Below are 20,916 nucleotides of genomic sequence, written 5' to 3' on the forward strand. Positions count from 1 at the left end.
AGCAAGTGACCAAGAAACAAAAATTTTGCAGTTCGATCATGAAGCCTCCTAAACTTATCAAGCAATTTTTATTCTCCATTTTCCCAATTAGTACCAAACTAGCTTCAGCACATATTAACAGAGCTGTTTGTTACGACAGAGTTTAGCCCCTGATGTCTTGTTAATAGATCATCCGGCTTCACTCCCTTCTAAGGAGTAGCTAGCTAAACACAGCATGTGTAGAATTAGTCCTCAGAATAGCTTCCACTCCCTTTCCATCTCCGAACTCTGTACACCTACTTCTGTTACAAAACTATCCAAGTGCTCCCAAGCATTCAGCAACGTTACACCAACGTTATGCAGCTTCACATTTTTCTTTGCAATAGCATAACCTGTCTTAATTGAACTTCTATAGTGTGGTTCTGGGTTCTATATGAAATGTACTTACTAGTAGTTGTGATGGGTGGTAGCTCTTCTGGCTGCTTCACATCCTTCTTTGGAGCAGACAGCTGCTCATCCAGATTTTTCAGACGATCCTTATCTTTCAGGAGACTTCCAGGTTTCAGCTCATTGATGTCTAGTGCAAGATTCTTGCAGAGCACCTCAATCTCAAACTTCAGATTCAACTGCACAACAATTCTAGTTTAGGTTATGTCACAAGGAAAATACCCGAAACGTTTACTGGGCCACTCGACTCCCAAGCTTCCCATTCTAACCCCATGCCTTTTAGAGGCTTTAATAGTGACTGAGGATTAGACAAATATCTTGCATGGCAACCTCACAGGAGAAGAGTTTCATCCAAGTTCTACCAAATTAAGCAATGCCCAATTCTCCCCATGCTAAAGCAGTGAGAAGCAAAATTTGGTCCTTCACAACATCCTTCTTGACCGGTATTGTCAAGAAAACCTCACACTCAGTAGGTATAGAAAAGAAAACCAGTTTACTTTTAGATCATGTTCTTGATGTAGCTCAGCTAAAACATTCATAATGGCCATTGTCCATGGGTTTGGAGGCCTGAAGACCTAAAACAAAGAGGAGAGCAGTATTACACAAACTTCTTACATCATTTGAATAACTTATGACTGGAAATTTTTGAAATGTGAACATGTGTGCATACAGCTATGGAAAAGTTTGTAGAGGTGCACTTAAGGCTGAATTTAGTATTCTGTTTGACTGGAACTAGATTAGGAAGCTAGCTAAACATTAAGCTAGAAACACAATGACTTGGTCCTTCTGAGAGATCAGTTCTATGTCAAGCAGAACTGACAAGAGTTGACCAGGGTCAAAGAGGGGCAGGGAGAATTAAAAAAACTAGATCCTATAACCACTTCAATGGCATCCTTCCATTTCTCAGTAGAGTTCCATTCAGGGATACCACAGTACAATTCAGCTCAATTTAGGCTACAAAAAAAGGCACAGGCCATGTACTTTCCCTCAAAACAGAACTCCTTCACTTTAAGCCCTTACATCCCTTTTCTTTCTCTCCATGAAATTTAACCAGTTATCACTTTGTGAAGAAAGCTAATTACTTTCTGCAATACTTATTTTGCCACTTGAGCAATAACTCTGTCAGCACAAAGTCACTTACCACACTCCTGACACTGGATTCTAAGACTTTGGCAACAAATGGCACTACATAAAGCAATTCCTGCTGTCCCTTAACGTATGCTTCCAGTAGTAGCGATTTCACATCCAAATCCTGAAAAATACCATCAACAATTGAAAAGGGGAAGACTGTGGAGAGAACAGCAAGCACACTGCAAAAATTCCACTTAAACACTATTTCCTTATAGGACATACTGTCAAGGTTAAGTCAAGACAGTCCTTGAATTTTAGACTGCTAAGCAGCAGTTACTTTTTGAACAAAGATTTATAGATATACATTTTTACATGGGATTAATTACTTCACTTGACAAGAACTACTAACTTTTCTGATGTAAAAAATATTTATAAGTCTTAAATGACCCACTCTGCAATTATACTTTTGTCCTGGTTTCATACCAAACAAATCTGTAAAGACAGAAGCTCACCGTGTGCAAGATGGGCTTATTTTTAGCCAGTGTAATCATTCCTAGCCAGTGACCAAGGTTCTTCAACAAGGAACGGTCTGAGAAGTTGGCTGCAGCTTTATCTGATGTCAGTAGCACCTAATAAAAAAAAAAAGCAACTTGAGCAACAACTGGAAGATAATCAGATTCAAAACAAAATCCAACAGCTGATCTGACTGAAAACGTAAAGTTTTAGAACATTAAGTTCTGAGCTACAGTCACATTACAGAGATACTCAAGAGCAGTCTTTGCTTCAAGGCAGCACCCCATAAATCTGCCCTGTAATGATTTCAAAATTCCTTTCTTTCAAGAGGATCAAAAAGCATTACACTTTTCCAGACCTCACTGTTTACTGTGTCAAGACTGTTACGACTACTCACTAAGTATAACTTGTGAAGGCAATGCTTCCTCTTAATGCTTCATCACAGACCTGAAGGCTACAGTTTGCACTTCTTGGGAAACCGCTTAATTCTCATTTCCAGACTTAAATCATGTCACAAGTATTCTGCTGTTAGTTCTGTTCCTTAGCTTCAGAGAAGCATCAGCTGAACAGAGCAAGGTCAGCTATGCTCTGAAGAGCCAGGAGATTCTTTTGCACTACAGCGTAACCCATGGTGGTCAGGAAATTCCACCAACAGGTTTAAAAGTAGTGCTTGCTTGACAAACTTGTTTCATCCACTCATCTCTTCTGGGCTGCCGCTCCGCCCTCCTCCTCCCCATCACATCATCTTTGCCCTCTAGTGAATTTTGGTTGTTACACTCCCACTTCCTAAACCCTCCCCTTCCCCTTTGTTGTTCTTTGACCAGAACAGCAGAGTGTGGTTTTCTTATCTTTATACTTTCCCTGCACAAAAGAACTTAAACCATAAGCAATTTTCCCCTAGGTTATAATTTGCAAGCCTTGCACAAATTTAGAGTCAACCTACATAAATTAATTCAAATGCAGATTTACCCTCTCATTATACAATTTGAATTAAGTCTTTGGTACATTCCTGACTGAAACCAGAAGAATCCTAGTATTCATAAAAGTAACTTGTTAGTTTAATAGTAAGCTAGCAAGTAGATTTTTGAATGATATTCCATATTTGAAGATCAGCACCATACTAAGCAAGCAGCATGAGGAGAACAGCACACTCCTAAATCTTTAAATCTACTAAGTATTAGAAAACTTGTGCTACTCACCTTGATATTTCTGTAGGTTTCATTTAGAACCATTTTATTAAACTCTGGATTCTTAAGTGTGTCAAGGAAGTTTGAATATAAGCTGTGAAAATTAGGCTCAATACTGACTCTCTTCATCACAAGATACTGTGATACCCAAGGCATGAACTCTTCTTTCACTGTTTCCTTCAATTCTTCAACCTGTCTCCATACCAAAGAAGCAGCACACCACAGAAGATATGAGAAGATGACCAAAAACTTTTGGGGTCATCTCTGACCATCACATAGTCATGGTCAGTCAATTGCTTTAACACAAAGGTTGAGTTTGTTGTTTGTTTTTTTTTGGGGGGGGGGGGGTGGGTTTGTTTTTTTTTTTTTTAAAAATAATGCTTTGAAATCAGTGTCTCATCATCCAAAGATCTGGTCAACCAGTAAGGACTCAATCAAAATCAGCAAGGCATAACAGTTTACCTCTCCCCCACTTCTCAGCTTTTTACCAGGTAACTGCAAAATAAATGTCAGCATTCTACGTTAAAGCCATCTGTCCACAAGACAGATAGCACAGGTTGCAGCAGTACTGCAGATTTCTACTAGTTCAGAAAAAATTCCCTGAATTTCAGCTTGAAATACAAGAATCCATCAGCTTAACCTTGCAATTTTAAGTGGTACCCAGCCCATTTACAATGTGAATTTTTGTTCAAACTTGTATTAATGTTTTTCAGAAACCTGCATTAGTATTTTTCAGTTCTTTCAAATGACAAAAACCATCAGAAAGGACTATCCAGTGGTTATTCTGGGCATCTGCTGAACATGCTTTCCTGAAAACAAAGCATTGCTGACATGTAATACTTTAATATAAAGGATCTGGCTATACAGGAACAAGGAAACTTGTAGGAGAAAGCAAGATTAAAACCAGCTATCTTTTACCCATCTCACCTTTCCCTGAAAAATTGTATCTCTAAAGACATTCAAGCAAAAAGTGTTGGAAACTATTATTTCTTTACAGTGTGCTCCTTCCTAATTTTCTGCAAGTTGGAATTTCTGTAGAAACATCATCACCCACCACTTTAGAATGGACTTTCAGAAATACATAAAAAAAAATAATTTTACTAGTGTTCTTCCATACTTGCCTTCTGTGTCATATTTGACTGAGACAGATTATTGAAGATGAAAGCAATTTTTTCCTGGACATTCTCTGGAGGTTCCACAATTCTCTCAGTTTGATCTGTTGCTACTAACAGCGTATCAATATTGGTAGTATTAATGGAAGGCTGGAGGGAGAACAAGAAGTTAAGAATAAGACACTACATAAAGGCAACATCAAAAGAAACTTTTGCTCTGTTCTGTCAAGCAAAAAAAAAAAGAATTGAGCTTTATCAGGTGACACCTACAGTCTCAGATTCATTTTCAGCAGCACTCTAACAGACCCATGTGATTTTCTTTTCTTTTTTTTTTTACTCTACAAATGATGATCAACACTCAGCAGAAGAATGCTGCTGTACAAAAAAAACCTCTATCATTTACATTCATATATAATAGGTGCCACTGCAATGGCACCCATTAGGCTAACAGCCTGCATACCCTATTAGCTTGGAGAAAAATCATAGTACAATAGTGAGTGGTACATAGTACAGTAGCGAGTCTCCAGAAGCACTTCAGTGCTGATTTGGGAAGGAGAAATCCCCCAGGTTTGTGTCTGAGAAAGCATGCCAAATAAGTCAACAGAATGTGACCCATGTCCCTGCAGCTGCAAGTCTGAACCCAAGGTCTTTAGCACCTGGTACAGTGCAATTAATGGGAAAGGAGATAGTTTGAAATATCAGTCATGACTTGAGTTTAAAATTGGAAAATATAACCACCTCAAATTAACAGCTATCTACTTGACATAATCAGGTGTGAAAGAAATTAACAGCTACACTATGAACTGTCCCCCAGTTTGTTCACAACATTTTCAGCCACCTTTGGCTTCTGCCTCCTTGAATTTGAAAAGCTTCTTCTAGGAAAGCTATACAAAGACAGTACCAGGAAGCAAGACAGGCTTGACTTCACAGTGCATTAGTTATCACACAGTAACAGCTCTGTGCATCCTCAGCATACATTTGGGACCAAGCGTGCCCCAGCACTTTCTGTGGAATAGCCAACATTATCAATCTGCCAACCCCGTAATAACTTTGACTACCAGTTCAGAGATATGTTTACCTAAGTGACTAAAGATTTGAAAAACCTAACGCAGTTAGTACTGGTAGGTCAAATGTGATTTAGTGTGCAGTAAGTGTTCTCAAGCCCCAAGCAGAATAGCAGCTGCCAATTATTTCAAGACTCCTATTGCAAGTCATTAACAGAAATGATGGTTCTGTAAGTGTCCTGATAATTAAAGCCTTAATAAACACATTTCTACATGACATCCTAGTAATTCTATAGTTTCATGATCAAAAATGCCTTCCCTACAGAAATGCTGGTCATTTGAAAAGATTATATGCTTTAGACATAAAATATGGATCACAGTTTGAAAACTTGTAGTATAAAAGTTAAATTAGATTTTTGTCACCATGTACTCAACACAGATCAGCATCTTAACTCCTTTGCTACTCCAGTAAGGACACTGGAGTGACAGAATGCTTACCGGCACGTCTTTCTTGAAGCTGACTCCCGTTGGTCGGGTGATTGTAATGGTTTTTGCAACAGTGGTGGTGGTTGAGGTGGTTACTATAGTGCTGACTTGGCCAGCAAGAGGAGCTTTTGCTGGAACTTGGGCCTGGGCCTGAGCCTGGGCAAGTGCAATACTTCCAGGGGTGGTGATTGAACCCTGCATCTTCACAGGAGGATCTCTGGATTGCTGTCCATATTCTATGTACTAAAATAGGGTAAACAAGCACACACAAAAGTTCACACACAGCAACAGAACTACAGGCTGAATTTTAGCGTGAGCAGAGTAAAGGTTTGCCAACAATCTTTCAAATACTTGACATTAACACCCTTAAGGGAATCTGCAAGACAACTGAACACCCTTATAAAGCCTGTCTTGTCACTATTTACTTTCTTATTGGAGAAGAGCCTCAAGCTCTACCTCTGACCTCAACAGGTTGACCAAGTGTCAAGGGGCTCTACATCCTTAAAATTTTACAGAGCACTACCCAGAAATCCCCATCTCTGCGGGCCTGGGATAGCAGAGCAAAAGAGGGGCAAGAGCACAAGAGAAACGTGATTATAAAGAACCTTGTTACAAAGCAGGTAAGAAGTCTTCCGCAAGGACTCCTGCAGCTACAACCTGGAAGTTCACAGTGAATAAGCAAAAGCACAGTTCTGAAGTGTCCAACTAAGTTTTTACATCCTCTAAAGTAGCTCCATAGTAGAAAGAAGTTTCTTCCCTACTGTAATACATTTACCCAGAAATCTGTAACATCAGACAACATACTATCATTTAAGGGATATGGTCTGAAACCTGTTAGTGAAACACACTGCTATTGGACTTTGCAGCTTTGGGTAGATGGCCTCTCTACCTTAATGTTACAGCTAAACATTTTTCCTTATTTAGATTATGCTCTCAAGTTCTGCCACTGGCATTAGCTTTTCTGTATTTCTACCAATGAAAGCACCTTCAAGGCAGACACTGTATGATCACCACCACTTTTACTCCTTGGACTACACAGTATTTCCATTACTCTGATCAGACCTTCAGGAATGAAGTTTTTCTCACCTTCATCTGGATTACTTTAGCAGGTTTGAGTATGAAACTGTATAAACCCAGCTGAATGCCCTCTATTTTAGAAGAGAACTCCCAAATCCTTAAGGGACTGGAACATGAATCCACTGAAGGCCTTTAAAACCTTTGGCCATGCCCATGTGCACTGGTTGATCATGCAGTTATATTCAGGCAGTTATTTCAACATAAGCAACCCTAACAGATTTATGGAAATAGAAGAGGTACCAGGTAACCACCGTCACCTGTCCCCCCATCCCATAGAAAACCTAAGAAAAGGCATTTGATTCTGTGGGTGTACCCTATCTAAAATTGTGACAGCACAGACTATTCTTCCAAAGGAAAACAGGAATTTTCTCAAAAGAATCTGAAATCATAGAAAGCTAGTGTGCTAATAAGAACACACTCACCTCCTGTAAATGATGTGGGAACTGTATAAAGTGACTAATAGAAGCCAAGTGCTGACAATACTGGGGATAGTCCTTCAATCTGTCAGACAAAAGTACACGTTAGTCAGAAACATAAGCCCAGATCAAAAACAGTATTACAGAGAAATACAAATATAACACTGGTGTGTCATTCCCATACTACATCACAGAATTACTTCTGGACTGCTTACAGCAGCTGTGCTATAAACAAAGCATTTTCTACAAAGTACTTTTTGTTGAAAAACCCTTTTGAAATGGATTCATTTAACAGCAAAACACAAGGTTTATTCACAGCAACTCATCTTATCCTACATCTCGATATTTCTGACTGAGCACACAATTGCTTTTATATTCAGTGTTTGCAGTAAGATTATTGGGTAAGTAATTTGTAGTCTGGCTCAGTGCATTTTAAACAGCAAACCAGACTGCCCCTAACACCCAAGACAGAAGCTTCACCTATGCACACCAAGTATTACAGTTCCACTTATGAATGCTAGACACTGCTACTAGTCATTGAGACTAAAATCTTTAGGTCCCACTTAAAATGGTTCTTAAGAGGAGTAAGATGGTGGCTAAGTCTCAAGTATGTCCGCCTCAAGTGTCTTTACTCATTCTGTTCAGCTAACTCCACAAAACAATATCCAAGCATGAATGCTGCAAGCAACAGCTTTTACTACAGATGAAATACTGCAGGGCAGATGAACTATAAAAGAAGAATAAGAACAGAAGATAACATGCTCCTTGCTTATGAGTCCACACTTCAGGTCCACACATTTCTAGTCTTTAAATTCCAGGAAGCTTTCTAATACTTTTCAAGTTCAAGTACCTCCTTGCAGAATGGATTTTTTTCCCATGGGTGTACAATCCTGCCTACTATGGCAGCCTGCCTTGAGAGTTTCCTCTATCTGCAATCCATTCAAAGCTTTGAGAAAGCACTTTTTTTGAGCTATTTCGCCATACTTGAGATTTCTGTGTAAAACCAGAGTCCTAAAGCTTAGTTCCTAGCCAGTCTTTCAGTAATGAATAGTGCAAATAGCACTCCATTAGAATGCAACTGTAAAGAGTAATTACATTCACCCCATTTCTAACAAGCTGACAACTTCATCTAACTCAACATTTCACTGAATTTTTTTTATAAACAAAGTCCACTACTGTTTCAGTATCTCAGTTTGTCCCACACTGAACATTTTGATTTTAAAAAAGTCACCCTTTAACTAGCACATTAGCACATTTTGTTTCAGCTCAGCATTATCGCTAAAGTAATCCTGAAGTTGAGATGTGTAAATTTATAACATATATAAGCAACCTTGTACTGCATAATTAGAGCAGGTTCAAGGTTAACAATACATTATGTGTACTGTTACAGGTATTACCAAAAACCACACTCACCTATTTTTAAATCTATCTAGTGCAGCAATACCAAAATAGTACATTTTGGATGCAAAAGGCTTTCGTAAGGCTTCAAGAACATAGCGCAGGGCCAGGCCCAATGCCATATAAGTAACCAGTCCTTTCTCTATTATCCCACCAAAGAGGCAGGCTGTTATGTGCAGCTCTTTATCTGGGTACTGGGGAAAGAAACGGTATTCCTCAAACAAGTTCCTCAGCATACAGTTAAACACTTCTCGTTCCCGTTTAATGTTGGAGTCCTTAAACCTCTGCAGCATTTCTAAGACCTGCAAAGAAATTAGAAATTATTACCAACAGATTTGCTTTATTTCAGCCCTTCCACATTTTCAGGTTTCAAGAGTGCTTACAACTACTAAGGTAAATGGCACTACCACGAGCTAGACTGCATAACAACTGCTTCAAGAAAATATCATTTTAGCCAGCAGACTCTACATCACTACAACAAGCTTCCTATTCAGACTTCAGTTTTCTCCCCTTTCAAGTAACTGTCTTCACAAAACTTTTGTGACCACCCAGTCCATTGCTTCAAAATTAGAAAAATAAGAATCTTCCATAATTTATAACCACACAAATATATTATAGTAAATTTGAAGTACTTCAAAGAGCAAGTACAGACATAATTACTCTCACAGAGACTAACCAAAATAATTATCAAAGCTCAGAAGGTAGAACTTCAGACACCTTTATATATTTAGAAATTGTAGCCATTTTTAGATACTTTAAAAACAAATATATTCAAGATAAGTGTAATTTATACAGACTGTTTAAAGGCACACTTTAGCACTTATTTGAACACACAAGCTTCCACTCCACATTGAACTCTTCCCACTCAGCATCATTTTAGGAGTGTTAATTAGACATCTAAGGTCTTCAGTCCACAGAAGTTAAAGCTGAGTAATGATCAGCTGCAAACTTACTCTGAAAGCATGCTGCCTTAGAAATACACAATTTCAACCAAGCAAAAAAGCAATCCTGCAAGCATCTAAAACTAGCCCTTTACCGTTTTCCACTAGAACTAATACATGAAGGAATAATTACTACCAACTTTATAGCAAACCTCTGGACACGTAATGCAACTGCTACAGAAGGGAACTCACCTCATCTACAGACATGGTCGGATGTGGTGGATGGTTGTAAATACGCTGGAAGTAGCTGTTTGCCTCATCATCTATTTCTTTGCTAAAGTGCTGATTAGCCTCTGGCCACACCTGAGATAAGTCAGCTGTTAAAAGACAGAATAGGTATCATGCTCAGAACAACTTCAGGCAGTCAGGATTTCACCTAGTCCTTTTCAACTCTTCTGATCTATGCAAAACCTGCTAGTTCTCCTGAAAAGCAGGATATTTAACCTTTGCAGTAGACAGGAACTGTGATTTAAAAATCCGTTTTCAGTATGTTGTATTTATGCAAAAGAACTGAATCCTAAGATAGAATTAACCTCATACTGTTGTATTCCTAGAACCCACTGCATCCCAAGCTAACCTCAACTGACACCTAAACTAAATGAATGCAAAACAGACTAGAATAAAGCATGCTACACAATACTAACATGCAGACAAACTTTCACACAAACTTTCAGGCCAGCCAATGAGCTTCAAGCAAGTTTATACTGAATGTTCAAGCCCAAAAATGGTCACTTCAGCCACCTCCACTGCACATCGGTAGAGATCAGTAACTTTGTTTTTATGGAGGAGCTATCAAAGGAGCCATATGTAATAACAGCAATGCGGAAGGTTTAGCATATGGCTATGCTTCCTAAAGGCAACATTTGAGGGCTTAAACATTTCATTGTAAGCATACTTCAGAGGCATAAATGAGTTAATGATAATGGCTCAGCATTAGGAACCAAATTATTCCTTCCAAAAACCACGTTCCCACCAACTTTTGTTAGTCTTATTTGTATCCAATGTTGCAGTCTAATTCACTGCTTCACCTGTCAAGTTCTCTGCTGCAACGGGACCTTACCCAGGTAGTTTTGTTTAACCTTGTTACAAAACAAAAAACACCCTCTTACCAGCTGCATACAATTCTCTGTAAAGAGCAGGACAACACTTTTGTTCAAAACACAGCACAACAAAAAAAAGGACACAAACACACTGTTCATGCAAATCCATAACATGTTGTATTTTTATGCTAACAGCTTGCTTTGTTTTTTTTTTTTTTAAATTCCCCCCAGGCCACTTGGTAAGCTTTTAGTATAGAACTTTAGAAGCACCTTTTTCAGACTAATGGCATAATACAGGAGCCACATTTCTAACATTTACCACCTACAGATCCAAGCCTCCCCTGAAGGAAATGCAGATTAACTGCAGACCACAGTCACACTTCACAGCCACAGACAACACTACCACTTACAAGGTTTCATCTTACTCTGCTGGAATGTAGGCTGGTTCAGTCCAGATGTGCTCAGCTTCCTTTGCACGAATGGGTCATTGTTCACTGCAGGAAGGCCCAGGGCTCCAGTTCCTATGCCAGTCAGGCTACCCGTAGTAAGACCACCTACTGAAAAGCAAACAACTGGTCATCTCAGTTGCACCCTTCACAGTATGCACTTATCAGTCCCAGCACTTGTCACTTCCAAGAACTCAGAGCTATATAGCCTCCTAACTGTCCAGTATCAAGCAGTTTTATCTCAAGCAATTCTTCATCTCTGTCCCAACCTAAAATAATGCCACTAAAATCTGTCAAAACACTCACCCTCTTGAGTCTCAAACATTTTATCTATTGCAGCTGCAACATTCTGAAGTGCTGTTTCAGCAGTGACCTAGGAGCAAGGGCTGTGTAATTCCCTCCCATGCAACACACAGCTGTTTGCCCAGTATTTCCAACCACAGCAACAACAGTGCCTTAGCTCTGATATGTCAAAAATACAAACCACTCCACCCGGATAGCAGTACCTGGAAGCTGTGAAGAGAGTCCTCCGATGCCACTGAAACCTGTTGTCTGGTTTTGAGTGGAAAGAGGGGGGAATGCTTTTGCTGGTGACTGAGGAGTACTGAATGCAGAGCCCAAGTTTGGAGGGAAGCCTTGCATGCTCTGGGTATGAGGAGCAGCTGAGCCACCTAAACTAAGAGATGCCATTCCTGCAAGCGAGTCGATCTGAATGAAGAAAGGAAGATTATACACAGACATCCATAACCACAATCAAGCTGATTTTTGGCAGGTTTTGTATAGAGACAGCTACATATCAAAACACTCCTGAGAAGAGCTTTTCTGCATGGTTAATTTAAATTCTGAAGTCATCCAGATCACCCCGAAAAATTAGCTTGTCTACAAAATGTAATTTTATTTTTTCTTCTACAATCCCATAAAATCCTATTCCATCAGACATTTTACAAAAAGGCTGATTGTTCCATTGTCTCTAGTTAAGTGTAACACAACAGTAAATGCTTATAAGCAGCAGCACATAGGTATTTATACTAGTTTATGCTCTGCAGTTTGCAACCTCAGACCTTACCCCACAACTTACAAAGGCTATTTCACATCAAGCTTACAGAATATTTTTGACTGTCTGAAAGATCCCATTATGCCCACTTTTCACAGCTAAATACCTGAATGCAGTCTTCAATAAAAAGCATTAAGACCTGGGTGATGAGTAGGAGGGAAGGCACAATACCAGCTAACAAAGCAATAAGTTAAAAGCTCCTGACTAGGAACAGCAGAAAACTGTGTTATCTACCCAAGACAGCACAACTACAGACTAACATCTGCTGCTCTATTTATTCACATCAGTTATTTGCAGCAGGTTGCCAAGATATTTAGTACATCTGATGAGCAACTTCAATAAAGCAACCATTTACAAGGAAACTGCTCTCCGTATTTAGTTTATGTAATCTACTGATGCTTCAGACATTCTTAAATGCTGAATTGCCACTATATCATGTGAAAAAAACTTGTCACCACTTTAAAATCTGCCATTGAATGTTAACTGCTAGAAGCAAAACTTGTCTGTAATGTGTTGCTCCCAGAGGAGGAAGGGATGATGAGTGGCAGGGAGTAACTTAAATGTACCTTGTTTTTAAAAGAGCAGTTCAGTTGAGAGCTGAAGAGCCCCAGTTATAACAAGTCCTTACGCTCTAGCACTGTTGCTTGGCCCGTGAAGCTACAAACAAGACACATCAGGTTCAAAGGCAGTGCTTAATTCTCAAAAGTCTTAGTAAATTTTAGCACTTTAAAAGAAACCCTCAGTTATTTTAAATAAAGCAAATCTCTATCTCTCTTCAAGTGCTCCCATCCTGCTATACTTGAGTTACTTTAGAGACATTTGTGAAGTGAACAACAGTTCTGAACTACAACCCTCAAGCATTATTCTGTAGTTACAAGCAAGTTATCTAGACATGCAAGCATAAAACTAAGGGAGCCAGATGATGTTTTACTTAGTCCTGCTGAAAGAGCTCAAACAGTGTAGCAGAACTAATGCTAAATCAACACCAACTTATCAAAATGCAGCACATTATTTATCTACCTGTACAGGAGAGATGGCATCCAAACTGCTAGCACTGGGCGGGCGTCCTTTCGGCATGACTCCAGGTGGTGGCTGTCTAGCCTTATTCATGACATTGCTGCAGTTAGCTACCATGGTGAGGATCGTCTCTGACAGCTCCTGAGAAACACTCCTAGAACAGAGAAGTAGGATAGTGAGCCATATAACATTCATGAAACTAAGGCCCCTAACTTATTTGGTTTTCCTACAGAAACTGGGGCCACACTTCACAAATAGAAGTTGCGTAACAACCCCAGCAGAAGCCCCATTTTGTTGTTTGCAAAACTTGCATTAAAGCATGTCCCAAGAGAAACAGCTACATTTAAATAGAAAATTTTAAACTGTAGTTCTAAAAATTAACCTCAAATAGAATATTCCTTTGTTTTTAATAATTCAAATACTGCTTTACAGTTACCCCAGCAAGTAATAACTTACAGAAAGCAGGGGTATGTACCTACATGGCTCCAACAGTCCTTGGAAGAGCAGACTATCTACAACAGTCTGTCTGCTGTTGTCCACATTATGGGCTATATACAGCTCAGCCTCATGAATAACACACAAATAATGCTATGATCCCTTGTTCAAATCCACTCTTTAAGACTCCTTCCTATCCCCAGACTTTACTGTTCATGACAACTCCCATTCTGAATCTCATTCCATACAACAAACATGACTAAAGCTTGGGTTACACAAAGACAAAAAACAATGAGAGGTAAATACCACCACCTGCTTCACTAAAATTCATCTGTCTATGAACTGAAAGACATGCTTCACACACTAACATTAAACCAAAACAGAGAAAGGAAGCCAAATTATTCTAGAAAATTATAATCAAAAGCCAACAGAAAACGCAAACTTAAGCATGAACACATTGCACAATCGAGAGCAGTCAGTACCTCTTTTCCAAAATATTCCAGATCTGACTGCCAGGTTCCCAAACTGGAAAGAGAGCCAGCTCTGCTGCTGACATACCTAACCACAAACATACTAATACAACATTAACATTCTCCTTTCAGAAAATACAGCTGATAATTTATGGCTCTCCTGAACTTCAGTTCTACCTTTTTGGTGAGGACAGCTAAAGCAGCAGATTCCTTCCTGTAATGGTGCAACTATACCACACAGCTTTGTTACCCTTGTCTGCAGATTCCTCATTCTAACCCAATTTTCACAAGCTTTTACTGCACAGCTGTTGGGACAAGGGGAAAAAGAAAGAAAGAGGAACCATTCTGATGATTAAGGCAGGAAAACAAAGTGCAGATCGATCAGCCTTCAGCTTTGGCAAGTATCCCATTACAGGCTACACAGAGTTAAGGGCTTCCAGCTGTACTCCAAAGCCAGTGATCCACTACATAGTGTGGGTAGAAGCTCACTCAAGACAGACAGGGGAATCTGGGGAGATAACGTGGATGAGCAGGTTTCCATACAGGGCAACAAACACTTTATTCAACTGTTTCACAAGCTGATTCCTTTACATGCTTTAACATCCTCTCACCAGGGCCTACTGTCAAAGACTTTAAAACCAAGGGGCTTTGGGGGGTATGTATCAGAAGTGATCAGAAACCTACCTTAAAAAAACAAAACAAAACACCAAAGGGATTTCTGTTTTGAGAAAGTACAACCAGACCTGAAGACAGAGCTCTGAGCATGGCACATGGTAGGCTCACCCCAATGCTACAGTCTCAGAAACCTCAACATTTAAATGTATGACCAATTAACAGTCAGCACATATTTTTTCTGATGCAGTAGGCATTCCAAGATCACACAGCACTGCAGCTAATCAGGGAACAGGATTGGGGACTGAAGAGCTGAGTTCACCCATGGTTACCATCCTCAACCTTCTGCCCTCCCCTTTTTTGGTAGCAGTTACATTTGCACTCTTTATGCTTAAATACTATAGCACACTTTAGTAAAACACATACCAATCTGCTGTAGATAGATAAAATGGCAGCCCACAATGAAGACTAAGACAGGCTTACAATCCTACAGTTTGATACTTATCATGACCAGTTAGGCCATTCATGCTTTGGAGCGAACCACTAACATTATGCGCTGCCCTCTAGACAGACTGAAGGTTAAATTTTTTATCATGTTAAAAGACGCTGCTGTATCAAGATGCAAACATCACAATATTTTTAGATAGTACAAAACTGCAGGTTTTCACAAAAAAGCACCTGCATTTGAGGCAAATGATATGAAGTAGTAAGTAGGCAAGCATGATTTGATAACTAGATCTTAAAAGAAAATGTTTGTATTTTCAAGTTTTACATAAAAATATATTCAGGCATCTAACCTAATCAGTGTCATCCCTGGATCAGAACTAGGGGAAAACTGCAGGAAGGAGAACTTTGAAACACAAGTGAGGAGGAGAGCCAAGGACCACAGTCAACCAGCTCTAGAGGAACAAAACCGTCAGCTTAAGGGAAGCTCCAACTTGCTAGAATAACAAGTTCACATCTCTTGCATTTTTTTTTTTTAACCCATTTTTACAGAGCAAGGAAAGGCCTTTTCATTCCCCTAAGCACAGGTAGCCAGAAGCTTCTTCCCTTATTGAGGCAGGGACTGAGAAGGAACCACCATTCCACACACTGACACACTTGGACTGTGCTGGACACAACTGCATGGAAAAAGGTACTACCGCCCCTCTCAACTCGCTGCAGCTCCTTGAGGGGAGAACTTCTTGTAAGCAGTTTGTTACCAAATCACATGCTTGGTCAGGCTGTGGTGCCTGCAACCACCTTGACTCCATTTTAAAAAACACTCAGTAATAAAAGGAACACTTATTTCTTTTTCAAGCCTTGCTGCTACATGATGCCACAACTGCAGTGCTCACCAGTGATAAACAAGTTGCACCAAAAAAAGTCTCAGAACACACAAGGTCCTGGTGGCCAAGAAAAGTGTCTCCCTGGACACTAAACAAGACAAGAAATAACTACAGCCTAATTAAAGAGCAGGCTCCTAAATCATCAGATTTAACAGATGGCAGACTTCAGCTAGTGAAGTGGAACTACCCTCCCAGATGTATTTAATATTTACTGCAATTTTAATCTTCTAGTCTTTACAACGCCTGCTTCCACTCATGACTGAAACCTAAGCTAATCAAAGCACTTGCTTCATGAAATAAGTCCAAGCATTTTCTTTTTAAAGCTCAAAGAGAATAACTAATGGAAAATGACTGCAAGTAGGTCACATTCTTGCATAAAAGGGAATACAAGTAGCTATAAAAAGAAACCAAAAGCTGAGAGAATTGTGCCAGTAGAGAACTAGTGGCTTTTGGAATTAATTGAATAAATAAAACTTGGTAACACATTAAGATTCAGAACACAATGACCATTAGATGCAAGTCAAGTCTAAAGTTAACTGTTAAACCTCTAAAATCTTGACACGGTAGCATGCAAAATAATAAATATAAGTTAATTTGTGAACAATAGTCTCAGAAGATACACTCCAAGTTGAAAAATAACAGCCATCTTTTCAGTCCAAGAGGTTTGCTAGACCATCGCATTTCAGAAACAGCATTTCAACAGCATTTTGAAGTTTAATTGCACAGGTCCCAGTAGAAATCAGGAGAATCCTTTCTCCTAAAATCTTACAGGTACCTCAAATTCCCTTCCAGTTCAAATACCCATCATGACAACTCTATGTTGATACTCATTTCCTCATCTACATGAGAGCCATGAATCATCCCGAACACCTTTAAAGATGTTTCTTGTAACTTTCCAGACAATACTGGCTAAGCCAAGGGACACAATATAAGCCTTAGATCAGGCAACACACACATGGACATGCCAGCCTCTCTTGGTATCAAAATTTAATACCAAAACCAGCACCATCTCCAGCTTTCAGTCTCACTGGCTCATATGTCACACTATGCTATGTCTAGTTATCTTTGAAATATTGCTGCAGTTAAATACCATCTTGATCTGACAGCATTAAGAAATGACACATAAAATATTTTACAACATTCAGTCATTTTTACTAAATGCAAACACAGTACTGAAAAACTGATTTGTCCAATTTCAGTTTCCATTCGCCTTTCTGTAGTCTACCCCTCCCTATAGCAGATAAACCAGCTCTCTAGGACCCACACTTCTTTCTTCTGGACTTTGTAGCTAAACAATCTGATCTGCAAAAGATCTTAAGTTATTTTCCATCCTTTGACTACTTTGATACTGTCTCAAATGAAGACAAGTTACACACATCTAGTTTCAGTCTCAATTACATTACAATCACTACTTACTACTTTTCTCCTACACATAAGGATTGCATTAGCCCTTTCTGCTAGGGTAGTAACCACACACATAGGCATTTGCTTAACACAATCACAAAATCCTTTACACAGTCACTGTTTTCCAAGATGCTGTCCTATTCTGTAGTTATAGCCTGTGTTCCTTTTTGTCCAAATTACAGCCCTGTATCTAGTCATTAACAACCCAGGATCTGACTAACCAGCCATCCCCCAGTTACCAAGATCACCTCATCTGTTTGATTATAAAGACAAAAACACTTTCAAGCACTTGTGACCTAGCCTACAACAAAAGTTTCAGTGCAAAATTAAACATACTAGTGAATCTATCCCTGCAAGTTTATATATTCTCATTAACCCTATTCACCATGTGAAATTCCAAACCAGCTATAACCATGTGCCAGCAAACAAGCTGCAAATATATCACACATTTAGTGTAAGCAATATAATCCTTACCCAGCACAAGCTTGCAGACATGCCAACATAGTCGCCAAGGTTTCTGGAGGAAGCTGAGCACTTTTGGGCTGATCTTTTTCTGGAGCAAGGCCACCCAGGATAGATGGACATCTTCTCTTTAAGAAAGTCATACAGGCCTGGATGAAAGGCTCCTGAGGTAAAAAAAAGTTATCTTAACCTCCCAAACTGCATCCAAGCCACTATTTCAAACTTGGCAATTGCACTGTGGAAAGAATTGCACTAAGCTATTATAGTTCAGTGAAAGCATTGAACCATCAGACCATGGACACTTTCCACAACTTTAAAGCTACTTACAAAATTGTTAAAGTGACTTAAGTCAGTCACTGACAGAGTGCAGAAGTAAAAAGAAAAATCCTGCTTTACCCCATGCTCCCGAATTTTATCTGTGAGCCATTTGTCAAGTTTGAGGTATTCCCGTCGAGAGGCAAGTGCAGCAAGGTCAATAACAAAGGCAAATGGAGTACCATTTAGCAGCATTGACAAGGCCTAAAGAAAAAAAAAATCAGAAGACTACTAGTGAAGACACAAGGATACCCTTTCTCCTTTCTTTTCGTTCTAATCCCCATATACTTTTTTAGTGAAGGAAGTCTTGCTATCACATGCTGCTATGCTTTCTTTGTCAACAAAAAGATTGGTAATATCAGCTTCACTTATAGCTCACTCATGAGACAAATAAGCAATAGCTCTCATTTGAAATCATCACCCTACCTTCTTTGAAGCGACCTTGTGCTGGCAGGTTTTAAATTCCTCTATATGAAAATCCACCAGCGAGTGGCCAAGAGCTACCAAGTTGATATTGCAACAAAATTAATCAGAAGAGCCTAACATCTCCCTGCAAACAAACCTCAACCCCTTCAGAGCCACTTTGAATATATCTGCTCAAAGCGTTCATCTTTGAACACAGTAACTGCTACAACAAAACTGACTCCAAGCAGCAGTTGGTGCCCTTGCACTTTGAGGCACCCAATTGTTTTACATCTAACTTTAGGAAGCAATAAAGACAAAGAAGTCAGTCACAATTTCCAGTCTTTTGTGAATGTGTAAACAACTGAAAAGTAGTAGTATTCTTAATTAATCCCTGTTCCTTTAAGCTTAGCAGTGCCACCTTCACACAAATATCTGAAGGATATTTTCTGCATTCCCATTTCAATGGTATTCAAGGTTAAAACAGTCAAAGCTCTTCCTGGACTTACAGTACATTTACAGAGCAAGCAGTTCTATTATACTGCTTCCCAAGTTACTTGTCAGCTAAGCCATGATAACAGACTCTACTGCAAACACCAAGTAAAATGTCTTGGGTTCACAAGTGAACAGGCTAGAAAGCATCCACAGTCAAATACCACCACTCAGCTGAAGAGCACTTAAAGTCATATGAACCTAGGCTGGTGTTTTGTGTTGGTTTTTTTTGTTTGGTTTTTTTTTTTTTTTAAGATGAGATACAGCAGCAACAACTGAATTCAGACATGCTTAAAACAAAGTAACCCTTACTAAATTAGTCACATCTAAGTTTAAGCTTAGCCTTTGTTAAAAGATGAGCAAGTCTATGTAAGACACCAGAAAATAACGGCTGTGTTTTGCAAAACTCACCTTCAAGTCTTGTGCCACGTCAAGAATACGTGACAATTTTGCCTGGTCATACTGCTCCCCTCTCATGTACCATTCTGCCATTGCATGCATGATAAGCTGACGAATCGAAGGAGACTGACCCTAAGGAGAATTAAATTAGGATTGTGCTTCGTGCCTCTAGAAGGATCAACTATGTGAACATTAACTAGGATATTTTACCTCTAAAGCATAATACACAAACATATTTACTCTTTAGCTTCAGAGTTGGGTTCTTTTTGTGCAATAAGCTATCAGGAGCTACAAGTAAAAGATGCAGAATGACTTCAAATGGTAAATATGTACATCCCAATCTCTTTCCTACCACTGTACAGGTCTAATTCCTCTCAACTGTAGAGAAATTGCTTTTGGAATATGCAAATCATTACAAAATGTTATGCCTGACATGATGTCCTGAAGTGAGAACTGCAACATCACACCTTAACATGGAAAACAGTATCTAACTCTTTGCTCACTCAGGGGCAATTTTAAACTACAACACAATTTTGATGGGAACAAAGGTTTTGCTTAAAGGTTCCCTCATCTGGGGAAGTAAAATGTCCTCAAGTTGTGGAATGGCACCATGTCACATGGCAGCCATCATTTTGTACTTCATTCTGAAGCCTACCCTGTGGAAAAAGTGCATATTCTACCATTTCAAGACCTTATGCAAAAAGCACATCACTTTTATCCTAACCCCCCATTATTCAATTTAAAGACTTATCAGGAAAAATATAAAACATTCATAGCACTTCAGCTAGCAAAGAGCCATAATTTTGCAGTGAATGTGGATGAAGACCTTAGGTCAAGCTTCTTATCATTAATCCTACTTTACTTGAACAGGGCAAGATGTTTCCTAATGTAGATTCCCTCCCACCTCAGAGGACTCCTCTGCCTTTCTTCTTATGACTCCTATTTGCTTAACTACCAGTTGATACAATGATGAAGGCCATACCAAAAGGCAAATCCATAAAAGCCTACTTGTTTGCCCATTAAAAGCATGGGATTTGCATACATAGCTACCTTGTCTTGACATGGAAGCTCTCCTTGAAAAAGGTCAGCAGCCAGTCCTAAGTTTTCAGAAAACACCTTAGACTCTTAAAACTTACAGTATAAGTAGTTTCTTTATACCTAGAATAGCCTCCATCTTTTAGCAAGTACAATGGAGATTATTTTGGTTTAAATCTCCTCACCTCTTACTGCTGCAAGTTTCTACACTTTAAATGTGTGAGGTTGAGAGCTGGGGGGGGAGGGGGAAAGTTGTTGCTGTTGTGAGGTTTTTGGTGTTCTTGTTTTCTAAAAAAACCCCAAACATTGGTCAACTGGTTAAAACTGAAAGGTTAAAAAAAGTCAAACTTAACTTTGGTCTCTCTACTTCTCCA

At 39.2% G+C, this 20,916-nt stretch overlaps 1 protein-coding gene across 2 annotated transcripts in view; it reads right to left on the reverse strand.

Annotated features, from left to right (window-relative positions):
* CNOT1 (CCR4-NOT transcription complex, subunit 1) overlaps positions 1-20,916 on the reverse strand; it is a 59,390-nt gene that overhangs the window by 17,665 nt on the left and 20,809 nt on the right. Inside the window, exons 14-29 of one of the 2 annotated variants that reach the window (XM_010583969.1) lie at positions 19,520-19,639; positions 18,296-18,418; positions 17,912-18,063; positions 13,192-13,342; positions 11,624-11,825; positions 11,082-11,225; positions 9,824-9,948; positions 8,706-8,992; positions 7,299-7,377; positions 5,812-6,042; positions 4,319-4,459; positions 3,210-3,389; positions 2,010-2,126; positions 1,568-1,678; positions 924-1,001; positions 428-605 (exon numbers count right to left, since the gene is read on the reverse strand). In XM_010583969.1, coding sequence (XP_010582271.1) covers positions 428-605; positions 924-1,001; positions 1,568-1,678; positions 2,010-2,126; positions 3,210-3,389; positions 4,319-4,459; positions 5,812-6,042; positions 7,299-7,377; positions 8,706-8,992; positions 9,824-9,948; positions 11,082-11,225; positions 11,624-11,825; positions 13,192-13,342; positions 17,912-18,063; positions 18,296-18,418; positions 19,520-19,639 — 2,419 coding nt within the window. Of the gene's footprint in view, positions 1-427; positions 606-923; positions 1,002-1,567; positions 1,679-2,009; positions 2,127-3,209; positions 3,390-4,318; positions 4,460-5,811; positions 6,043-7,298; positions 7,378-8,705; positions 8,993-9,823; positions 9,949-11,081; positions 11,229-11,623; positions 11,826-13,191; positions 13,343-17,911; positions 18,064-18,295; positions 18,419-19,519; positions 19,640-20,916 lie in introns of both variants that reach the window. The other variant, XM_010583961.1, reaches the window with a different exon arrangement.

Source organism: Haliaeetus leucocephalus, unplaced genomic scaffold (genome assembly GCF_000737465.1).
Source record: "Haliaeetus leucocephalus isolate CR32 unplaced genomic scaffold, Haliaeetus_leucocephalus-4.0 Scaffold92, whole genome shotgun sequence".
NCBI lineage: Eukaryota > Metazoa > Chordata > Aves > Accipitriformes > Accipitridae > Haliaeetus > Haliaeetus leucocephalus.